Source organism: Neofelis nebulosa, chromosome 16, assembly GCF_028018385.1.
Source record: "Neofelis nebulosa isolate mNeoNeb1 chromosome 16, mNeoNeb1.pri, whole genome shotgun sequence".
In the NCBI taxonomy this organism is placed as follows: Eukaryota; Metazoa; Chordata; class Mammalia; order Carnivora; family Felidae; genus Neofelis; species Neofelis nebulosa.
The window spans coordinates 31,086,992-31,112,397 of NC_080797.1; the positions used below are offsets into that span (position 1 = coordinate 31,086,992).

The 25,406-nt window shown below is 40.0% G+C and overlaps 1 protein-coding gene across 1 annotated transcript in view; it reads left to right on the plus strand.

Moving 5' to 3' along the window:
* Nucleotides 1–25,406, plus strand: part of NSF (N-ethylmaleimide sensitive factor, vesicle fusing ATPase) — a 150,576-nt gene that overhangs the window by 108,414 nt on the left and 16,756 nt on the right. Inside the window, exons 16-17 of the mRNA XM_058705386.1 lie at nucleotides 10,943–11,009; nucleotides 13,077–13,156. Coding sequence (XP_058561369.1) covers nucleotides 10,943–11,009; nucleotides 13,077–13,156 — 147 coding nt within the window. The remainder of the gene's footprint in view (nucleotides 1–10,942; nucleotides 11,010–13,076; nucleotides 13,157–25,406) is intronic.

Below are 25,406 nucleotides of genomic sequence, written 5' to 3' on the forward strand. Positions count from 1 at the left end.
AAATAATAGCCCTTGGACCCTGTGACCATTGAACGTACCACTTAATTGAGCGGCTAATTCTGTTTGTATTTCCCTAAGTCCTCTAATTCCTTATACTTGTTCAAAAATAGTAGTCTTCTGTACAGATGGTAAATGACTCCATTGCTTTTCACCAGCTGCCAGCTTCTACCTCAGATGTACTCTGAGATGTGGGTGGATGGTCCTAGTTTTTCTATAAAGTTTTAAAAAAGCACTTTAGGCTCCTACAGATCAAAGCTGCTTTGTAAGTGTGAGATATTATCATTTTTATTATTTTAATCTCTTGCAAATTGACTTGAGGGGGGAAGGTAATAGATGCTGGGCTTAGAGGCTTAAATGGTTAAATTAATGACTTAATAACTTATGATTTAATCTTTAAATTGTTAAAGCCTTTCAAGGTAGAGTTTTAGATGAGCAGAAGGCTAAGGAATATAAAAATAAGTGTCTATACAAGCTTATTCAAAATTGTTTCGATTCATGATTCACTGTCTGGATCATCCATGCACCCTTAAAGTTACAAAAATTATTTCCATGTCATCAGTATTATAAATTCCTATTAGACTTTTCGGTTTTTCTTGACAAAAAAAAAAAAAGAAAAAGAAAAAAAGTCATTCCCTGTAACTAAAGTACAGAACAAAGAATGAAGCCTAGGAGTCTTAGAAATATATCAGAAATATTGCAAAATCCTACCCTGCAAATAGTTTTCACATTGTTGCCTAATGATAGGTTGACAAACGCCTGAGGGCTCAAACCAGTCTAAAGGTGCTAAGTCTTCCAGGCTGCTTTTGAAAATGAAATATAAATGCCATTCCTTAGTGCTTCTGGTCTACCTCCCACTGCTGTAATCTTTCCTCCATTTTTAGTGTAAGGATGGGAAGAAGATGTTTTCTTTCTTTGTTTCTTTTTTTCCCCAGAGCACAAATAATCTATAATTTTTTATTGATTGTGGAGAGGACATTTCTTTCTTTTTGAGTTCTACCCCCCTCCCCAAAGATGTAGCTTTTCCTGATCACAAAAATAATTTTAAAAATACAGAAAAGAACACAGAAGAAAAGAAAAAGAATCCATGTTTATCTTTCAACTTTCTTGTATGCTTCGACACACATACACATGCATTGTGTATGGGGGATCACACTGGACGTACTGGGTTTTGGGTTTTTTTTTTAAGTTTATTTTATTATTTGAGAGAAAGAGAGCACAAGCAGGGGAGGGGCAGAGAGAGAATCTCAAGCAGGCTCCACGCCAATAGCACGGAGCCCAGGGTGGAGCTCAGTCCCATGAACCCTGAAGTCATGACCTGAGATGAAATCAAGAGTCAGACACTCAACTGACTGAGCCACCAGGTGCCCCTGGACATACTGTTTGAAACCTGCTTTTTTCATTTAATCTATTACGAGCCTTTTTCCGTGTCATTAAAACGTATCTCAGTATTATGTCAATAACTGTATAATGTTCATTTATTTATTTTTAATGTTTTTATTCATTTTTGAGAGAGTATGAGCAGGGAAGGGACAGAGAGGGAGACAGGGGATCTGAAGCAGGCTCTGTGCTGACAACAGCGAGCCCAATGCAGGTCTCGAACTCAGGAACCACAAGATCATGACCTGAGCTGAAGTTGGACGTTCAAGCGACTGTCACCCAGACGCCCCTGTAGGATATTCATTGAAATATTCGCCTTTTGCTGGACATTTAGTTTGTTTCCAGGTTTTTTCACAATGAAAAATAATATTCTTTAGAACTATCAAACTAGAGAAATCACCGTCCCCATTTTCTTACTAGATTTTTCTTAGAGTAGCATCATATTCTGTTGGCTGGGAACTTGGGCTTAGGTTTCAAATAGATCTACCTTGGAATCACAGCTCCACCACACTTACCAGGTCTTACAGTCACTTAACTTATAAGCCTCTGTTTTCTCGTCTAGGAAATGAAGATAATATTCAGAATTAAGTGAGATGGTAATCTTTGTAAAGTATGTGCAGTGCTTTGGGATAGAATATGTGCTCAGTAAAGTGTAGTGGTTATTTTTACTTATCATTATTGCTGTATATACATTTCTGGTTACTTCCTTGAATTCTCCGAATTGGGATGCTGAGGTAAAAACATTGATATTTTGAAGATTTCTGATGAATATTGGTATCAAAACTCTTATGTAAAAATACTGCTGATTTATAAAGTGTACTTCTTCAAAAAGTTATACCAGTTTACATTCGCAGCCCCATCATGTGAATGTCAGTTTCCTTGGACTCTCACCTACACTTGATATTATTAAAATATTTTTCCTGGGGTGCCTGCCTAGCTCAGTTGGTGGAGCATGCAACTCTGGATCTCGGAGTTGTGAGTTCGAGCCCCATGTTGGATGTAGAGATTATTTAAAAATTAAATCTTTAAAAAAAAAATAAAACTTTTTTTTTTTTTTTTTTTTTTTTTTTTTTTTGCCAATTTGTGAGGTAAAAGATTGGTATTTAAAATTATTTCTTCAGGGGCACTTGGGTGGCTCAGTCGGTTAAGCATCCAATTCTTGATTTCAGCTCACGTCAAGGTCTCAGTTCCTGAACTTGAGCCCCCACATCAGGCTCTGCCCTGACAACCTGGAGCCTCCTTGGGATTCTTTCTCTCCCTGTCTCTAAGCCCTTCCCCCACCCATGCGTGCGCATGTGTGTGTGCACGTGCATGCGCACACTCTCCTTCTCTCAAAAATAAACATTTAAAAAATTTCTTCAGCTACATTTTAATGAGTAAGTACTCAAGTTGAAAGAGTTTTTAAAATGTTTTGTAACAGTAATAGTTGAATTTAAAAACTATAATTTCATATAATTTAACGTATTGTTGCTAAAGAAAGACGATCTGACTAGCTAATTCATAGAATATCGTTATGTACCATTTTATTGCTTAAACCAAGAGGTAAGAGTTTTTGTTAGTAGGGAGGCCATTCGGCCTGTTTTAATGAGTATCTTAGAGATTTAATTGTAATTAAGCTATTGCTTCTTGTTCACATATGGAGGGTGCTAAAATACATGATAGTTTATTCTCAGTTCATTAAAAATTTACCTTGTACTTCTCTTAATTTGCTTAATAAATCCTTTCTCTGTGGAGAGAAATCCTTTCTCAACACTGCCATTATCCCCACATTCAGGGGTGGGGTGGGCGGGGATACCACGTGTTCCATTAAGATATTTGAAGGATTTACAGACCTTCTTCTCCCTAGTTTATGTTTGCGTCCCAACTCCATTCTGTTTTTAAATTTCTGTTCCTTTATCCATTTTGCTTCTATATTTTTTTAAAAATCTATTTCACTATTTCTATTAGTGCCATTAAATGAACAAAAGAACAAAACAGTAGAGTTTGATTTTAACTAATTACCTAATCTTGATGCTTTCCGAGTACACGATCAGTACAGAGATGAAATGGAACAATCTAGTGTGACTAAATTGTTTGAACAAAATTAAGCAGGAATATCAGTGATTTATAAAACTATACCCACTAATAACATAATATGGTCTTGTTTTTAAAGGACTGAAAATTAATGGGAGAAATTTTCCTTTCCACTAGCTTTGCAAGAAGGAAATAATCTTCTCTGAATATCCTCCTGTAAATCCCACTGCAAATTGTAGTCTGTACAGAACAGAATCATGGTGCCTAATCCTCCTCTTTTCATGGTTTAGTCCATACAAAGAGCAGAGCTGGAAATTGGATCTTTTGACAGCAGTTACTAAGCAACAGAATTTGGATGTTTTTGGTTAACATCCTAATATATCAGGTAGCTGATTTGCCGAAGTTTGTGCACGTATTAAATGAGAGAAGTGGACACTCTGGAAGTGACTGCTGGTCCCTGTATGGCTGGGGGGCGGGCACATGTCGTTGTTTTGTTCGATACACTCTGTCTTTGGGCGTTCGTATCTCTTTGGCACACAAAGGAGAATAGTGCAGATCTTTAGTGGAACTTTCAGACCTTGTGACTTTTTACATTATTAAGAATACCCCACTCTGTGGTTTGTGTTATGTGAAAAATGTAAGAATTTTTCCTGAAAAGCAGGGAGAACAAATGAGGGATTTTAAGGTCATTCCAGGAAGCTTTAGTGCTTTGCCAAAAGTTTAGGTCCACTTCCTGAGGCAGTTTCATTAGAAGACAGCTAATGTTTGCTTGGTCTACTCCCAGGTTATTTTTAGAAACTAGAGATTATTACTGATAGCACCGATTTGAATTTGCTCATTTACGTTTTTATATGCTACCAAATATGATTAGGGTATGCTTTCAACTAATTGCTGACAGATTTACTACATTAAGGATTTTCTAAGTCATCAGATTCCTACTGTCATCAGATTCCTCCTAACTAGGTGCTTCACGCCAACCACTTCAGAACTGAGATGAACTCTTTCAGCCCCAGAAGAACCAGAGAATTTGGCTTCACTTGCCTCGGAGCACTAATGAGGTTATAGAAAATGGAGGATAGAATCCACTTAGAACATGCTTTGCTGTGGTTTGTGATCCTGAAAGGCTGGGATTAACGTGGAGCTCATGCTGGCGTGTTCCCATGTGTATTCATGTAGACTCCAGAAGCTGCAGCTGCTGCCCCTCCCCTACACACAGGTGGCTCCCAGCTTGTCTGTAGATTCCAGGAGTGGGCTCTGCGCCTGGGGAACTTGCAGTGTCCTTGAGGACCATAATCAGACCTGCCCCAAGCCCTTTGTGGCAGGAGCCCCACGCCTCTTTTCCTCCGTGCTTGCGTAGTGCTTCCAGCATGTTCTTGCCTTCAGCCCAGGCTCCTCGTACTTTAGTTTGTCTCTTATGACCCGCTGCCTACCTGGCATACAAGAGACGTGGTACTCAAGAGTAGAAATAGACTGTGGGATTCTCTGTTTTCTAGAGAAACTGTCCATCTTCTAGAACAGACCTGTCATTATGTCTGTGTTGACCAATGCTATTCTTTATGCACTTTTTCTTCAGTCCTTCCAATTCTTTTTCTTTAGCCTTCTCTTTCAGGCTTCTTATCAGACTCTAACGCTATATACACTGATAATTTTACCTGCTGATATTTACTGATATTATATGCTGATAATTTTATACTGAGAAGTTTCCTGTAGGAAACTTCCTGATAAAACGAGGATGACCAGACATTCCAATTTGCTTTGAGCAATCCTGGTTTTTACCTGTTCTTCCAGCATGATTATGAACAGCTCCCTACTTTCAGGTGTCCTGGTTTGCATGATAACTACTTATCTGATCCCCAACTGAGAACCTCTCCACTAAGATGAAACTTGAGCATCGTACGTACTTTTGTCGTACTAAGTGAGAGGATCTGAATTTAAATTAATTTTTAAAGACACTTTGGGAGGGGCTCCTGGCCGGCTCGGTTGGTAGAGCATGCGTGCGACTCTTGATTTCAGGGTTGTAAGTTCAAGTCCCACGTTGGGTGTAGAGGTTACTTAAAAATAAAAATCTTGAAAACCAGCAAACAAGGAGTCTTTGAGAACGACCACTAGCCCAGCTTCAGCCCATCTGCCTGACTTTTGTTTGGCGTCATTTGTTGTGCAGCGGCACTGTGTATCTATCTGCCGTGTGCCCTTAGCAATGGTAAGTTTGGCACGTCAGTTGTAGTGCTCCAGCTGGGGCGGTTTGTACATTTTTCTTTTTTTTTTCCTGCATCTTTCTTTCTGGTACCACTCTTCCTTTTTGGGTTTATCTACCTAAAGGTGTGGTAGAACTTCCCAACTCACCGTGTAAATATCTCACTTAGATTTTCATCTGGCAGCTAATTGCGTGTACTTGTCAGTCAAATCTGACTGTGAACATTGTGCTGGGGCCTGGGCCAGGGAGCCTAGACTGGAAGGGACTGAGGACACTAGGCCAGAAACAGGGATCTGGGGGAAGGGTGGTGACCTTCCATCACACTAGTAAAGAATTACGTGTGTAAGAAGTGAAAGGGGTGTGTGTATTTAAGTTAGAGCAGAGTTGCTACCCAAAGGAGTTTCAGTTGACCTGTCAACTGAAACTGGTCAAGTTACAACTGGAATCGCACAGCCTTTGTCATGGTTAGTAGGTTGTTAAGAGAGTTCGCTGTGAGTTCTCCTCTCCTCATGATAGTAATTAGTACATTAAGAGCTGTCTGTAAAAAAAAACAAAAAAAAAAAAAAACAACTACATTAAATGACTGCCGTAGGTACTTTTCTTCTAAAATCTTACAGGTAAATCATGCAGTCAACTCTGAAGGGATTTGTAATGCTTCATGAACACAGTATCTGAGGTAAATTGGTGAGACAGCGTACCAATTTATCATCAGTTTTGACCCCAGCAATGTCCCGAGTAAGATTTCTGTAGCAGTGTAAGCTCTCCACTGTTCTTGAGAAGGGAGACGGACTGATTCAGGAAAAAGCTAGTACTGCAAATAGCCAGTCCACCATGTCCCCGGGCCCTGTGGCTCTAACCCACAATATTGCAGCCTGACAGACAGAGTTCCATGATGGCATCAGAGCCTTTGTGGAATTCTGAACAGTGATTTGAAGAGCAAGCATTATTTTCAGGGACTCCTTGAAATCACTAAAGTTTATAGGATACCACACTGGCTGCTATATTGGGTCCGGTCTTCAAAAAAATAGCAAAGAGCCACTAAGGAACTGCTTCTAAACTTTTTTACTATCTTGAATTCACCAACTCAAACCTAAAAGGGTCCATCATTATGTATCAGGAGGCTGAAATAAATGTCCTATTTTCCTTCCCTTTGAGGGGCGGTGCAAGGAGAGGTGAGGGGCTTCTCTTTCCCTGCTCTTTACATGTACTCATCATGATCCATCCCCAGACGAGCTTCTCCTCTGTTCTCTATTTTAGTGGCCGAACCAGAAAGAACCCTTGACTCTAGTTTCCTCCTCATTACCACACCCGTTCATCACCAAGTCTTTTCAGTTCTGCCTCCTAAACATCTCTAGAGTGCATCCACTTCTAGAACACGCCCCCCCCGCCCCCGCTTCCAGACCACCATTATCTTTCACCTGGAATTCTACAGTATTAAACAATGATTACTCCCTTCTGATGTTTTCTCTACATCAGGCAGAAAAATGTTTCTTAATCATAAACCTGACATGTTAGTCCATTATTTAAAATCCTTTAGTGGCTTTTCATTTCCTTACAGTAAAACTTCAACTCATACGAGATGTAAGACACTTCGCGTCCAGGCTCTTTCGTCACCTCTTCTGCTTCAACTCTCACCAACCATTTCCCACACATACCACACCAACATGTCTTCATTTTAATTCTTACTGACTATATGTCAGTTCCTGCAGTGCTTCTGAATTTTCTCACTCTGAGCCTCCTAATATTCAGTATGCTCCTCTCGGAACAGTTTCTTCTCGGTTTTCCACTGGTTGTGTATTCTTCAGGTCTCAGCTTAAATGTCACTTCCTAAACTTAGGACACCATCGTTGATTCCATAATCCTCGGTGTCAGTTAGGATAGGCTAAGTTATGCTACAATACTGAGCAACCCTCAAATCTCAGTGGCTTAACATAACACAGTTTAATTCTTATTCACACTGCATGTCCATCCTGGCTCAGAGGGGGAGCTCTGCTCATTGAAGTTTCTCAGAGACTCAAACTAACATGTAACAGAGGCTCCATCTCACATGTGATGGCATGATAGCCGAGGCCAGATAAAGGGAACATGGTGAATCGTGCAGTAGCTCCTAAAGCTCCTTTCGGAAAGTGATCTATATTTCCAGTCACATTTCATTAACCGACACAAGCCCCGTAGCCATCCCTGACGTGAGAGGGGGTGGAGAACTACAGTCCGACCACATGCCAGCTCGTGTGTGGGTCTCCCCAGTCACTACCCCAGCTCTTTCGCTATACACCACCATCTCATCTTGTATTTCCTCCAGCATAGTAGCGTCATGCTTCATCATGGTTACGTGGACCTGCTCCCCCGCTCCAGTTTTTGCGGAGGTGGGATCGTATACGTCTTTTTCGCTACTCTCTCCATTGCCTTCATTAATGCTTGACACATAATAGGAATTCAAAATTATTTGTCGAATGAATGAATAGACCAACGCTCTAAGATCTGGTCCTTGACCCATTGTTCTTTTACCTCTACCATTTCTCCTTGAAGATATCATCCCCTCTCGTGGTTTCAGCAATCACTGACTGCCGTGAAGGTGAGCTCCATACCCTGACTTCAGTCATACATCTCCAACTACTCGTTGATATTTCTGCTTGAATTTAAAATGCAAATTTACTCTTACAGAAAATATTTATTGATTACTTTCTGGTAAGGCATTATATTAAGTAATGTGAGGATACAGAGATAATTAAGACACCACATGCCTTCAAAGGGCTTATAGTCTAGTATAATACAAGGAAGAATACAATGGACCCTTAATATGTGCACAATATACAAAATGCTGTACCAAAACGGAACAGAGACAAGTGATTTATGGCAAGATGGAATTAGAACTTGTGTCGTTTGAACCACCAAATCCACTGGGCAAGTATAAATACTATTCTGTGCCAGATCCTAAAGACAACGCGAATAAAGTTTTTATCCACCTCACAATCCAGCGGGGAGGTACATAGGCGAGGAGGCAAGAGTAAATGGGATTTTAAAATGGGATTTAACACAGTGTGGGAGAGTGAGCAAGGGGTAAAGAGGACAGTGCAAAGGAAAGCAAGCAACAGAGGTGTTCCTTCACACACGCAAGCAGGAAACCTTTATTAAGCACCAGTGACGTGTCAGACATTGCAAACCTAATACTGAGGAAGACAGTTCCTACCTTAAAGAACAGATAGCATGCTGGGAGGAACTTACTATCTAGATTGTCCACTTTGCCAGGGTTTTTGTTTTACATCTCTGAGGGTGACTTTTGAGCATAAAAATGACCGTGTAGAGCTAATTTGAGGCTTAAAGAATGAAAAGTCGGGGTGCCTGGGTGGCTTAGTCGACTGGTTGAGCATCCAACTCTTGATTTTGGCTCAGGTCATGATCTCACAGTTTGTGAGTTCTAGCCCCGCATTGGGCTCTGCGCTGGCAGCACAGAGCCTGACTGGGATTCATATTCTCTCTCTCTCTCTCTCTCTCTCTCTCTCTCTTTCTCTTTCTCTTTGCCCGTCTTCTGCTCACGCTCTCTATTAAACAAACAAACAAACAAAGCTAACTTTAAAAAAAAGAAAAGTCAGCTTACTAAAATTTTGTAATTTAAAACCTAGTTTTTCAACACAAAACAAACTTTTTTTTAACGTTTATTTATTTTTGAGAGACAGAGAGAGAGCACAAGTAGGGGAGCGGCAGAGAGAGAGAGGGAGACAGAATCTGAAGCAGGCTCCAGGCTCCGAGCTTTCAGTACAGAGTCCGACATGGGGCTTGAGCCCACGAACCATGAGATCTTGACCTGAGTTGAAGTCAGACGCTTACCTGACTGAGCCACCAAGGCTTCCTGAAAACAAACTTTAAAAAAAGTTCAGTTACATCTCTTATTCTATTTGTAAGTCTAGTGAAATTTAGCAATTCCTTTAAAGGGGACTTTTACAACTTAATTAAATTTCTTTTAATATTTTAAACTATATTTACCCATTTAAAGTATTTTGCTTTCTCTTTGAAGTACTTCAGTTGTTTGTCTAACAAAACATTGAGTTTCAAAGTAATTATATTTACTTAATGATAAGTTAAAATACAACTAATAATAAAAGTATGGTGAGCCTTAGATTATCTTTACTATATGAAAGGCTATTTAAGTTATCTCTTACCTTCCAATGTAAAAGTTTGTAAAAATGAATTATCCAATTGTGTATTTTAAATGGAACTAGCAAGGCTAATCTGATCTTCATACGGTAAATGTTCTTAACTGTTACTTTAGAGACCAAGTATACACAAGTTGTCTTCAAATTTGATATGAAAAATATTAATATGGAAGGCTTTGATTTACTTTGTTTCTGTACCTAATACTTAGTTATCTATGGTTAAAAGATAACCACTAAGGAATATTCTACCCCAAGCAAGATGGGTGGAGGGGTGGCTACCATCTTGGTGCATTGAGGTTATTTACCAACCAGAAGGACCGGGCTGGGATGCAGGAATTACTTCTTACAGATGACATCTGTGAGATGCCCTGAACCCCAGTTACAGTCGCTAGAATAGGAACGCCCACATTTATGAAAAGCCTGGTCTCAAGGCCTTGGGCACTTACATTCAACTTACACGTAAATTAAATCTTCTGTCTGGCTTGAAATTGCTACATCCTTGTGAGGATATAACAATTTCCTTTACTGCTTGCTTTAATTTGCATTTCTTTCACTGCCTTAAGACAATGTACTGTTCTCTTTTGTCTGGTTCTGAAGATACATCTATCTGATCCTTTATAACCAACTTTAACTCTTCTGTAAACATTTTAACCATCAGACCATGGTCTCATTTGAGTGAACAGGATTCTTTCAGTGTCATTCTTGCTTAGCCAGGGCCACAACTCTTATAGATAATAAAATGACACTTAGTTTTATTCTACGCATCCCTCGTGGCTCCGTCTAGCTCTTGAGTCACAGCACTGAAGTCACGCTCCTGACATAGAAGAGACCATTGTGATAATTTGATGAGATTTGCCAGTTGATTAATGACCAGCATTCCTCAGCATGCCTGTGTGTGACACATCCAGCTCGTGGGGCTGAAAATAGCGTCACCCTACTTCTTGCTCAGCTGTGATCCAGTTGTGTCATCTTGAGCAAGTCATTTAACTGCTTTGGGCCTCAATTTCCTCATTTTTAAATGGCAAGAACTCTTAGTTTTAAAATCCTGTTGTCTGTTAAATTCTAATGCAGTAGAATCTGAAATATTGGTGTTATACTGTGCTTTGTTTAGGCATTGCTCAAGAATTAAGTAAATTTTATCTTTGTGGATATTGTCATAATTATGGAGAGCAGCGAGATAATAAATGGTTTTGCTTTCTTCCAGATCTTTGATGATGCATACAAATCCCAGCTTAGTTGTGTGGTTGTAGATGACATTGAGAGACTGCTTGGTGAGTCACATAACTTTTGCCATTGTACTATCTTTGCCACATTACACTAATGTCTCGCAAATTACAAGAGAAAAATAATGGGTATCTGTAAACTATAGAGCAATAGAATTACTTTTCTTTGTCTTACAAAGAACTATGTTCTCATATGCGAAGTCAGTGACGGTTTTCATGTTAAATATGCCTTATGACCATAACTCCATTGTCAACTGCTTTCCCATAAGGGCCCATACCTCATAGTATTTTGTTTCTTCCACAGAGTTCCCTGCCCATAATAAGCGGTTAGTAATTTCCATTGATGGATATATTTGCTGTTTGGTACCTCTGAGTTGCCCATCCGTACCCCAGAGTTTCCACTTAGGAACTTTGACAGAACTAAGTAAGGGAGGAGGGGCATACGAATGGAGTGAAATAACACTTGGGGATAAGCTCCGAGTGCCTTGTACCTCAGTGTCCGTTCTTATAAAACAGAGACAGTGTCTCCTTCCTCACTCATCCCGTGGAGTAATCGTGAAGACAAAAATAGGATAAATATGTTGAAAACATTCTGAAAGTTAAAAGTGTTCTATAGTTCTATAGTAATTCTTCAGAATATTGAGTAAACATCTCCTTTGCTTAAATGCTCTCCTACAGGATACAGAAATGAATAAGACAGTCCCTGCACACAGTTCATAAGGTGTAGTAATCCCCCAGTAAATGCCAGAAAAGTGTTGTTTCTTACATTTTATTTCATTGCAAATATTAGATAAATCTGGAATAAGTGCATTATAATAGTCACTTAGGATGCTGTGATAACTGTACTGAAATGGAACCCACATGGTGACTTCATAAACTTCTTAAGGTACTACCCAACACCTGAGTAATCCCTTCTCAAGCCATCCAAAATGGTGTAGTAATGATTCCAGCGAAACTGTACTTAACAAATTTTCCTCATGATTTTAAGACTTGCTTTAGCCCTCTGTTATTTATTTTCTTGTTTCTTAAGGCAATGTGTGTTATAAAGCAAAGACATACCTTTATATATAAAGGTGTATCTGAGGTCTTCTTAATTTGGTAGTTTTATTTAGTGACCCTGGGGTTTTGGTCTGCTATTTTTGATACATTTCGGCCCAGTTTATAGGATTATTTCTTTAAGAGCTTTTAAGCACAAACTCATAGCTCTGTGTAAATTCCTTTATCTAAACACAATTGAGATGTGTGGTCATAGCAACACTACTGTGTCAGGAATGTGTGCCCTCTGAGTATATTTTCACTTGTATGAATAGTTATTATCTGTACTTGTTTGTTCATTTATTCGACAAGTAAGCTGAGCCCTTACTACGGGCAAAAATTAGTAGGGTCTCAAAAAATAAGATGCCGTCGCTATAACATATATTGGGGAAAACGAATGCAAAGTAGAATGTGCCATATGTCCTGGATATTCAGAAAAGGGAAAGATCACTTTTGACTTCAGAGGGCTAATGCCTGAAGGTCGTTCTAAGCACAATACAGAGAAAGCTGAGGAGGTAGCATTCATGCTGAATCTTGAAAGATTAGTAGAAGTTTAACAGAAAGTTGTAGAAAGTTCTCTGTTCTTCCCCATCTGAGGACCAGTCTTAGTGGCTCTATCATCATTTCAGTCATTTTGAAGTATCTTACTTACGTTATTATTTGCCATCTCCCCCCCCCCCCCAGCCCCCCGCTACCCGTTTTCTGGTATGTTTTGTTGCTGCAGGCTTACTATACTACTGTGGTTTGTGGTAATTTTCTGGAAATGCTTAGTAAATATATCTGGGGTTTTTTCTTCTCCTTAAAAAGAATGTCTCTGAATATTTAAAAAAAAAAAAAAAAAAAATGTCTACCTGAACTCAAAATGGATATTTAGAAGCTTTTTTAAAAAAATGTATGGGTGAGAGTTCTTACATAATGTTTTAAGCATTTAAGTTATTGGAGATATTTTTTTCTAATTATCATTAGTTGCCTGACAGTTACTTGGGGCTGTGTTTATTCTCGATGCAGAAAAATCTGAATGTTTGGAATATGTGCATATATGTATTGAATCCCTAAAACAGAGCAATATTTCTCTTCCAGATTATGTCCCCATTGGCCCTCGATTTTCTAATCTGGTATTACAGGCTCTTCTCGTGTTACTGAAAAAGGCACCTCCTCAGGTAAAAATAATATAAGGAACCTTTCACAGAGTTTTTCCAGTAGACTGCACATAATGGTGCGAATGAGCTGGCAAATAAGCAAGCGACCATAAACATATAAAATTCTGTTGTTGAGGGGCTTTTGCAAAATCCTCTGGTTTGGCCTTCGATTTGAAGGTATATGATTTTCTTAACAGAGAAGTGTCCTTTTCTGAAGATCTCAAAATCCTAGTTTCGATTGGTGTTCTGTTCTTGTTGTTCTATAAATTCCCCCCCATATTACACATCCCTCCCTGCCTCCCTCTCCCTTGAAAGACTATGATATTCGTGTAGGAGGGATTAAATGCATGTTTCCGTTTGTTTCATTTATCATTTCCTAGGTTTTCCTAAGAATTTGTATTTGGGAAAATTCATTTCCCGTAGGCATATTTTTCTTCTTCTTTTCTTTTTAAAAATGTTTACAGTTAAGCTTGAATTGTTTCTCTTATGTCATGTGGCACTTTTGAGTAGGGAGTTTGTAGCCAGGATCTTTGTTCATGTGGTTGCATTTTTACTGATGCTGCTATTGGAGACTGGTGATTTTGATAACTTAACACATTTAAAACTAATCTACAAGGGTTGGTTAAATATGTTAATTATGTAGAGGCTTCCAGAGCATGTTTGGCTATGACACAAGACCCAAATTCTCTTGACTGATTTTATATACTGTGACCTTGAAGAAATGCCAGACAAAAGCAGATACAAAGGGGTTAAGCAGTAAGTTGAAAAACATCTTAATGTCTGTATGGGAATCTGGTATTTGAAGTTAGAGATTCTAACTAAGTTACATGGAAAATATTTAATGTTAAGTTGGTGAATCTACTTTTTAATTTAACAGTTAAAAGTGTGTGTGTGTGTGTGTGTGTGTGTGTGTGTGTGTCAGAACTAAGTGATTGACTTGTCTTGATTTTCTAAGATTTTTTGTTTTTTTGTACTTCTAGAATAGTTAAAAGAAACAGAAGGTACAACAACCTTGAAAATTTACCACGTACATGGACTCTAAGGATTTTGTAATCATTTTTCCATAAACTATCATTCCCAGTAATTGAAGTTTTAGCTCATAGTAAAGGTAGAGGAGTATATTTTTCCCTTTTCTGATTCCTTCAATAAGTATGTAAATAGATACAGCTAAAATTGCTGACAAAGGATATATCCCCGAATCACCATGTATATCACCTACAAAAAGAATCCTTTGTTATGAAATAGCGTTTAAACATTACTAGATTGGGAGACTCTCCAGGCATTTAAATGTGTATCTTATTCAGTTTTTTGGGAGAAGGAAGAATAATTTTTTAATGGTGTTTTTTAAACTGCTTGTCCTTTACACTGTTAAACACATTCATTTAAAAAGAGAGACCTACCTTAGTTGAGAATACAAATTATTATTTGTAATCCAAAATAGATCCCAGTAGAAATAAAATAGGACATATTAAAAAAAAAGACAACACTTTAAAGACTTAGTAATAACTTTCCATTTCATAAAAATAATTGTAAAATTCTTGAGGAAAGGAACTTTATCTAATGTTTTTAAATCTTAACATCTGGTACAGGTTTATACAGATGTACTTCATGAATAACTTATTCAACAAAAAACATAGATAACTTCTTTTCTTTTTAACTTTTTTTAAAGTTTATTTACTTTTTCTGAGAGAGAGAAAGAGAGCGAGGGAGGGACAGAGAGAGAGGGACAGAGAGAATCCCAAGCAGACTCCACACTGTCAGTTTAGAGTCCAATGCAGGATTTGAACTCACGAACTGTGAGGTCATGACCTGAACCAAAAAAAAAAAAGAGATGCTCAACTGACTGAGCCACCCATGTGCCCCTAGATAACTAACTTCTAAAGGTATTTTTTGCGTGTCCCCTCATTTTGGTGGGCTTAAGTATTTTATTTTGTACTGTAATGTATATTTGTCGAGATATGATTAAAGTGAAAACATTCAAAAATAAATAAATTTCAAATGACCAATAAGCACATGAAAAGATACTCAGCATCCTTAGCCATCAGGGAAATGAAAATCAGAGCCTCAGTGAGATACCACTTCATACCTACCAGGATGGCTACAGCCAGAAAGTCAGATAGTAACAAGTGTTGCTGTGCCTTTGGAGAAATTGGAACCCTTATACACTGCTGATAGGAGTATAAAAATTGTGCAGCCTTTGGGTCTAGTTCCTCAAAAGGTGAGAGATACCCTACGACGCAACAATTTAGGTATACACCCCAAAGAAATGAAAATATTATGTCCACATGAAAGCTTGTAGATACGCTCATAGCAACGTTATCCATAATAGCCAAAGAGCGGACACAACCTAGATGTTCACAGATAAAATGTGCTATATGGTATATGGATACAGTGGAATATCATTCAGCAATAAAAAGAAATGACGTCCTGACACGTGCTGTCACATGGATGAACTTTGAAAACATGCTAACCAAAAGAAGCCAGTCACAAAAGACCACATATCGTTTGACGCCGTCTGTATGACATGTCCAGGATTGGCAAATCTGTAGAGTCAGAAATCTGTAGACTCATGGTTGCCTAGGACTGAGAGGGGTGGATAGGGAGAATGAGAGGTGACTGCTAACGGGTATGGGGTTTCTCGGGGTGTTTCACATGTTCTAAAATTGATCATGGTGATGGTTGCACATATCCGCAAAAAACCCTAAAAACCATCGAATTGTACACTTTACCTCAGCGACTTGTGTGTTATGTGACTCACATCTCAATAAAAGAGGCACTTAAAAAAAGCGGTTGCTGAAGCTACCTAATTGATGAAAGGAGGGTTATGGGGGAGCTAGAAGCAAGAAGTGAGCATCCAAAGTACATGGTCCGGCTTGGGGGAAGTCTTAGAAACAGGGATTGGATCATTCAAAAGGGATGTAGAACTAATTTATCTAAGGGCCGCAAAGGAAGGGTATAGGAATATGTAAGAAGTCAAAGATAGATCTGGTCGCCTTAGTGATTGGAAATGGCAGGGATTCTCTTTTAAGGAATACCAGCCCGTCCCGAATCAGGATTGGGTGACTCTGACCCGGCCTGATAGATGGTGGCCTGCTGCTTACGTGAACCAGCGGCAGAAGAAGTTACTGTGTCCAGTATTTCTAGTTGGCATACATTTGACAAAATGAAAATATGCTGTCTCTGCACCACCTTGCTTTTTAAGTCAGTTTATATTCTCTCAGGAGAATTCAGGGAAAAATTTCAGGCTGTGGTCCGGTGTCGAGAAGATTCGTCTTTCTACGGTGGAAGCATTCACTCCACCGGACCGTCAGCCATGTAGGTTTTTCAGGTGTTTTCAGTTAAATATTAAAAGCGCATGAATCTGAGGGTCGCAGAGCCACCTAGGGCGGTAGAAAACTCTTAGTTATTTGTATCACTGTCAAAACAGAAAAGTTGAAGGCATTTTTCTTTAAAAAGAGGAACTGTACGTGTATACAATATAGTAATCATATCAGCCACAGAATTCTTAATATCGCATTTGTTGTGATTCCAGCTTTCACATAGAAAAATTATGTGTGCATGTGTGCACATGCTCAAATAAAAGAATCCCTTCAGGGGCACTATGTTGTTATGTATCAAGATATTCTCTTTTCTCCTCCTCCCCTCCCCCCACACCCCTCCTCGTTGTAAATTGGCTTATTAAAACTGGTTCACAAGCCTTCTTTTTTCCCCTTTGTGATTGCTTTGGTCTTGGATTTTCAGTGTAGGACTAAAAATTCAAGTCAGATTTCAGTTACCAGGATAATTTTCTTTGAATTTTAAATTTTTCTAAGTAAATGCATAGATTTTTAATGAACCCGGTATTCAGTGGGTTTGCTTTAAATTTAGCTGGAGAGTTAATTTCATGATTGATTTATTAGCCCTTTGAAAGTATAAAAAGTGGTATCTGTAGTTCATGAAGACTGAAAAACATCATCACATTTTGTTTAGCATCTTTTTAAAACCAATTAAAAGCTTTTCTAAAATGGATTGAACAGGAGAAAATAAAACATGTTCCCTAGGTCTTTATTTCAATCAAGTTTCCCTGTGTTGTGCAGGAGAAGAGATCGAGGGGGGGTAGAGGACTGAAAAGGGCTGTCCCAGCAGGGAGCCACGCCGGAGAAAAGCGCTGCTCTGAGAACTCAGCGGCCGCGGCTCAGAAAGCCCCCGGCCTGCTTCATCTACATGCAGAGTCACACAAGGCACGGGGGCGCTCACCGGCACCACAGAGGCTTCACATGTGCTTCCCTGCTGATTCCCGTGAAAAGCTAACAATTGGCTCGGAGGGTAAAAGACCACTGCAGTTCACCCTCCCTGAGCTGGATGTACAATTTGTCCAGTGTTAGGAAATGTCCGGCTTAGCAGTGAGAGGCTTGAAGACACCCCTCCTTCCAGTGAGATTCCTAAAGCCGCCTCTTTTACTCGGTGACACTGGGGCTCTTTTCAGGTTCTGCGGATTTATGGAAGTTGAGGGGAATGTGCTTTTCAAGATCGGGAGGATGAAAAGCCTTAGTCTTAATGTCGAGGAAGAAGCAGTAGCAAAGCCGTAAGGCCAGGTAAATCTTCCCGCAACCTGCAGCACCGACGGCTTTATTATTTTCCTCACAGATCTCTTCTGGCACCTTTTCTTCCTTTCGAGAGACAAAATCAAGTGCCTGCAGAGGAACTCCTCAAGCTGTAAAATGACAGGACTTCCCAGTTTCCTCAAGTGCGGGAGTAGTTAAGCCCATTAACCTGACTGCTTCAGTGCTCAGTTTACTTGACATTTGGGGGGAATCAGTTTGGAAGACGGCATCTGTGTCTACCAGAATGGCCTTGTAATCTATGGAGAACCATGCCTCTGTGAGTTCCGGTGCTGCCCAACCTTTTTCTTTTTTTTTTAAAATTTTTTTTTTTTTCAACGTTTTTTATTTATTTTTGGGACAGAGAGAGACATAGCATGAACGGGGGAGGGGCAGAGACAGAGGGAGACACAGAACCGGAAACAGGCTCCAGGCTCCGAGCCATCAGCCCAGAGCCTGACGCGGGGCTCGAACTCACAGACCGCGAGATCGTGACCTGGCTGAAGTCGGACGCTTAACCGACTGCGCCACCCAGGCGCCCCATGCCCAACCTTTTTCATGTAGTGGCATAGAGAAAATGGTCACATCTGAGGAGGCCCGTGGGTCAGTGGATGCAGCCACCCCAAGGCCACCCAGCCTTCCCCAGGGCTGACGAGAATTGACATCTGAGTCCACCCTTAACCTGTTTGCGGCATACCGGTTGGAAAACTCTTTGGCAACGGTGAACTCCTGTAAGAGAAGATCACTCCAAATTCATAGCAATATTACTGAAGTAGAATTCAGACCTCATGGTTGTTATTAGAGTTTTAGTTAAAATACAAAGTTGTTGAAGGTAAAAATAACTCCCTCGCTGCTCTGGCACTTGGGGATGTTACCGAATACGAAAGAAGGAGGATTTAGAGCTGGGACAGGCATCGCGTGTAAACCAGTAAGAAACTGTTGAGAGCTGCTGGTGGGAACTCGAGCGGGCGTTATTTGTGTGTCCCGTGGATTTCATTTTGACATCACCGGTCTCTAGACAAGATTGCCTTTTGTGTAATCCTTACACGACATCTGAGCGCGGTCTTACTTCAGACATGGTATTAGGAAGTCTTGGTAACATTAAGCAACTCTTCAGGCTTTGGGTTTCTTCAGCAAAATAAGCAGATAATGGAAGAGACTCCAAATCGTGCAGGCCCCAACATGAGTATCTCCCCATCTATCTGTTCAAAATTAACTCTGGCTAATGACTACAATATGACTCAGTAAGATGTATAACCACTTTAGGAAAGAGGTGTAGTCATTTTGCCAGACACATCATTGTAATCACCGATGTGGTGACTCGTGCTTTGGACTTCTTTGTTGAAGAAAAGCTGTATGATGGTTGACAACTTAGTGGCCCAATTTTTCCATTTATTAAGTCAGTGATATTAAATGGCTACTGTATTTTATAAAATTGCCTATACTTTGCTTAAATCGAATATACATACAGTACATATGTATGTAGAATGATTTTAAGTACATAAATTACAGTGAAAGACATTTGGCGAGTCCTTTCATAAAGCGTTGCTACAGATATCTGCAGAATAAAACCATGTTTTCAGGGGCGCCTGGCTGGCTCAGTCGGTAGAGCATAGAGCATACGAGTCTTGATCTCAGGGTCATGAGTTCAAGCCCCACGTTGGGTGTGGAACCTACTTAAAAATAAATCAAATCAAGTTAATAAATTAAAACAGACACATTAAAATACGTGTTTCTCAAAATCGGGATTTTGTTTTGGTTTTTGGTAGAGCACATCTATGATAGGCATTAAATGAATACAAAAATTATAAAACATATACAGTATTTTCAGCTAACTCAAAATTAAGTATCTAAAGTTTAATCAGCAGGAAACTGCTAATGGTGTCGAGACAATAGCCTCTCACTGCCAGAATGTCTTCAGGTCTAGCCCCATCGCCTTAAATATATTATTGTGACATGACATCGGTGTTAGGAAAGTGTTGATTTTAGTACCATAGTATTCCACGGTGCCATGAACCTTGTTATGACGACCCCCTCTGCAGAACTTCCTCTTTGTGTTGGAGTCAGAAAACCTAAGTTGGAGTCTTAGCTCAGTCAACTTTGAGCTAGTCCCTTAATATCTTTGTTTATTTCTTCATCTGTGCAATGGAGGTAATTCTCCCTGCTTTACTTACCCCAATGAGGGCCAACTAGTGTAGAGTATAATGTATAGTGAAGTCCTCTGTAAACCTGTGGACTACGCAGATAGAAGGTATTAATGCTTTATTATAAAAAGCATGGAGTTACTGAAAAGTAGGAATGTTTTGTTGTCCACAGAGCATGCCATTTGTAAAGAATTGACTTATAGAGTCTTCTCCTAACATCTTCAAAAAGGGAATGAATGTCTGTCCTTGTTTTGAATATGCCCATTAGTTGGGGCTCCAGGGTTGACATCTCAGATACTGTTTGTTCCTGTTTTGTTGCTGTTTCAAAGTTCTTAGAGGGTCTAGTATTTTGTGAAGACTATTGTATGGAACTAGAAATACATCTTCTGGTTGTTGTCTTTTTGTTTTGTTTTTTTTTAAGAATAGAGGTACCTTTAGATAGTCCACAGAATCTTTGTAGCTTGTAAGACAGGAAAACTAAAGAATGCAGCCATTTTTCTGTAGCAGATTTTCATGGAGAGTGAGTTCAGGGTTCCAACTTGGAGTGCCCAGGCACAACTTGCCTCACGTGCAGTACTGGGGAAAAAACAAGTACCCCCTACTTCCCTATCTCCCATTTGCTGGAATTAGAAGCTTCCTAAGTGCTCTGGTCTGGGAATTAAAGACCCCTGTTATAAAAGGAAGAATGAAATAGAGACGGGAATGTCAGGGCTCAGCTGGGAAGGAGTAGACGGAGGACTAGGGCTTCTGGCCATTGTGAGGTCCCCACGGACACTGCCTATTACATTTATCCTCAGCCTCCAGGGACTGGCCCACATACTGGCTCTTTCCCTGCAGTCGCCTGTTGCTTGTGACTAAAGCTCCCTTTTCTCCCAACTCAAGGTGGAACAAAACAGTGTTTCACAGAGTCTCTCCTACCTTCTTGTCCCTAAAACAAGCACACTGATCTTTGGGGATTTCCTAGGGCTTTCTACTTACTACCCGGCATGACAATGTTGGGTGAGAAGAGCCACTAAGGGGAACCTTACAAAAGGTCCAGAACAATCCATCAATATTCCTGATAGTTATTGGGATATAGATGGAACGAGGTCTTGATCTTTTTAAATCACTCCTTGGTCTATAACCACATCTTCCTCTTGACAGCCCTCCTTATACCTCACACTGGGGAATGGAGAGAGTGCTTCCACAGGAAAGGCCCCAGACAGTCCCACCTTTGCTTTGCTTTGCTTTGCTTTGCTTTGCTTTGCTTTGCTTTGCTTTGCTTTGCTTGCCTGCCTGCCTGCCTGCCTTCCTTCCTTCCTTCCTTCCTTCCTTCCTTCCTTCCCCTATTTAGGCTATGTGGATGATAATATTCACTGAATGGCTATTTTGAAGGTGGTGGGTGTTAACTACACACAGAACTGGCATTGGCAGTGTAAATAAGACCACAGGAGTTAGAACTCAGAGACTTGAATTAGAACCCAGTCACTTCTGAGCTTCAGTGTTCACTTTTCTAGAATCGGAGCAATAATAATACTGAGGTTGAGGATGTGAGAATGAAATATAATAAATGTTTATTGTAGTTCTCTGTAAACCGCAAAGCACAGCTCAGTTGTTAGTGTATTATTCACCTCAAAGAAAACTGTGACCCTGTCCTTCCTGACACAAAAAATACATAAAACCGACAAAGCAACCCACCCATATCAAAGGAGTTGGGCTCCACGTGGCTGCTGCTGAAGAAACCAGCCCTAGAAATGCTGGCAAGAAAGAGCATAGCGGCTTTCTTGGCCCGTAGCTGCCCGCCATCTTGCTCCTACAGCCCCTGCCTGCCTTACTTAGCCCCGGAGCGAGTGGAAGAAGGGGGCAGTTTCCAGAATAAGAGGAACAAAAATGGGAAGGGAGGACAGGGAGAAACACCAGGTGACAGCAGTCAGATGGAAAATTCTGGCCACCCAGCTAGTGACCCGTTATCTGTATTAACTGGGCTTAGGTCAGAAACTTCCTACATAACTGTCAAATCACCTTTCACTTAATCCTCAGTTACTCTCCGAGTGTGCGCTTTCAGTCGTAAAGGAGAAAGCACTGGGGGAGGTGTGCCGAAATTGTCTATTGTGATTGCCTTGTCTCAGTGGCCCCTCAACTTTCTGAACGCATACCCCTACCAGTCAAAATAGCATTTGAGCTCATCCTTCCAATATTTTAATACATCTCTTATTCTGTAAGATGATGTTCATTTTAAAACATACGCAAAAAGGGTGATTTTTAAAAGAATGCAATCAAAGGAAGTTCTATTATTTTTCCATCTGAAAAGTACCCACTCTATCCTAGATGATAGGATTATAGGTGATTTTTTTCTACTTTATTTCCTATATTTTATAAATTTCAACACTATGCATTTATTCATAATCAGGAAAAAAATGTGTATGCTCTTTTTCATTTGTAACTAGCAGCATATAACTGTCAAAACTCTTTAATTCCAATCTTTCCAACTGATGTGCCATTTAACTAACACTTAAATGAATGTACCTTTGTCTCTAAGCTCGTCTACATGCAACTTTTTTTAACCTTGTTTTTTCTTAAAAAAATTTTTTTTAATGTATTATTTATTTTTGAGAGAGGGAGAGAGACAGACAGACAGTGCAAGCTGGGGAGGGGCAGAGAGAGAGAGGGAGACACAGAATCTGAAGCAGGCTCCAGGCTCTGAGCTGTCAGCACAGAGCCCGACACGGGGCTCGAACCCACAAACCGTGAGATCATGACCTGAGCTGAAGTCGGACGCTTAACCAACTGAGCCACCCAGGCACCCCACCTTGTTTTTTTCTTTTAAGGCTGGTTTAAGGTCTGGTGTATAAGACACCTGTGTCTCTGAGAGGACAAGTGTGAGGGTGCCTCATGGCTCTCACAGTTGACCTTGGACACCCACCTGGCATACCGCTCAGTGTTTTGCTTCCAGTCAGAGCTTACGATGCAGGAATGCCAATGTGACCAAGGTTGACTAAGATAGACAGTGACAGTTGTATTACGTTCCATGGAAGGGAGATGGAAAGTTTTTTTTCCATCCAAAAATATTTCTTTCGACATGCCAGGTTTGAAATACTACTTCACAGGATGTATGCTTTCACTAGGATGTGCATTTCATAAACATTTGTTCCAACCTGTAGAAATACAAGGATGAGTGAGCCACTACACTGTACCTGCCCTCAAAGAGTTTCAAATCCAGGGCCACCTGTTCAGTTGTGCAGTTTGTGTACAAGGTCAAGTGACAATTGAGGGTTAACATTCAGCCCACACTGTGCTCACTAAGCCATCCACCCTGGTGTGGGGCTGCATCTGCCCTGAGTAGGGTTGCTGGATTTAGTAGACAAGAATAAAGGACGTCCAGGTAAATTTGAATTTCAGAAAGATATCAAGCACTGCATGAGATATACTTGTTTGGGGCATACCTGGGGCTTTGTCTGGCAGCCTTAACCCTGAGAGTTACTATACAAGGTGCTGGGGCTTTGGGGAATGGGCCTAGGGTAGGGGCATGCTTCTTTCTACTTCATCCCCCTAGGAGGGGTACTCTTTTTCTAATCGAGGCTGACTGGTGTCCATGTCAGTATCCAGTGAGGGAGAAAGATGTGTACACATGATGTATCTAGTTAATTTTTGTAAGTTATGTGGGTTCCAGTGGAATATAAAGGAAAGCACAGTCAGTTTTCCTGAGAGAATCTGCAAATGTTTCACAAATAGTTCTTGATCTTGGTCTTGAAAGATGAGTAGAAGGGAGATTTATCAGGGCCATTGTGCCTTGCTAAGGAATTCCAGCTGTGAAGCGAAGGGGGGAGACAGCGAAGGATGTGTCTATGCAAGAATTAGCAAATTTTTATTATTTACACACTAACTGACACTTGGAAATTTAAGGATATGTTTTGTGTACAATTACTTATCTCAGGCTTCATATAGCATATTCAGTTTCACTGGAGAGAGGAATAGGAATTCATAAGGAATGAAAAGCTTTATTTTTTTCCAAATGGCTAAAGCTTAACTTCTGTAAATATCAATTGTTATACTTTGGCCTTTTTTTTAAAGTTTATTCATTTGTTTTGAGAGAGAGAGAGAGAGAGAGAGCATGTGAGCAAGGGTGGTTAGGAGAGAGAGAGAGAAGGAGAATCCCAAGCAGGCTCCGCACTGTCAGTGTTGAGCCTGATGTGGGTCTCGATCCCACGAACTGAGAGATCACGTCCTGAGCCGAAATCAAGAATCAGACGCTTAACCAACCAAGCCATTCAGGTACCCCACTTTAGCCTTTTTTTAAGAGAAAAAAATTGTTACATACCTGTTTGGTGTCTGAAGCAAAGTATAATAAACAGTATGGTAAAGAATAAGGATCATCATTACAAATCATAATCACATGAGTCAGTAATACCACGAGTAACAGCAAGAACTATTGGAATGTATAAGACTCTGCCCATGTAGTCATTAAATGGGTCCAGTGTGCCCTGTTTTGTTTTGTTTTTATTTTTTGGTACCTTTCCTTGTTCTTCATGTTTCTTAATGGTTTTACTGTTAGCTGTTTCTAAATCCCATTGAATTATGTCAGGCGCCCTGCCTCTGATGGTTCCCACTTCTCTAATTTGCTGCTTCTGGTCAGCTGTGCACTAAAAAAAGGCAACCGCAAGGACTCATGAGTTGTTTTATAAAGTAAGGGTAACCAGGCCACAAGAGCTGAAGGAGCTTTCCTGTGACTATACCTGGGCCCCTTCCTTCATTACAAAAGTTCAGTATTTTATTTTCCAACTGTTGGTATTGAAAACATTTTACTGGGGTGCCTGGCTGGCTCAGTTGGTAGAGCATGTGACTCTTCAGCTTAGGGTTGCGAGTTTGAGCCCCACATTGGGTATAGAGATTACTGGTATGTGGGTAATAAAATGGTAAAAAAAAGTTTTTTTTCTTTGACCTGAAAGTTCTTTGTTTCTTCGAATGTAAAAAAAAAAAAAAAAAATTTTTTTTTTAATATTTTTGTGGGCCCTTCAAAGTTTTATGGGCCCTGTGGCCACTGTGCCCACTGTGCCTAGTGGATAAATTGGCACTGGCAGCACGGAGTCACTTGAACCTCACTTTGTTTTGTTTTGTTTTGTTTTGGTCCCAGAAGTTAGAGTATTTTTGCTTATATCTTGGTTCTTGTCTGTGTTCTGGATAGCTGAAATTGCTTAGCGGATTGGCCTCCAGATAAGTGAGGTGCTGTTACTGGGCATACCAATCCATTCTCTAAAATATCTTGGACCTAAGAGATAATTACAAACTGGTAGAAAACTCTGGAAAGAATTTTAATAAAGAGGAAGGCTGAGAATAAAAATCACAGAGATAGAAATTAAATGAAAAGGAAGGGGGTGCCTGGCTGGCTCAGTTGGTAGAGTGTACAACTCTTGATCTTGGAGTTGTAGGTTTGAACCCCACATTGTGTGCAGAGGTTACTCCAAAAAAATGAAATCTTAAAAAAAAAAATAAGAAGGAAGAAGAAAATTGACCTGATTAGAGAGCACAGAGGTCACAGGCATATCAAAGGCATATCAAACTAAAAGTTGA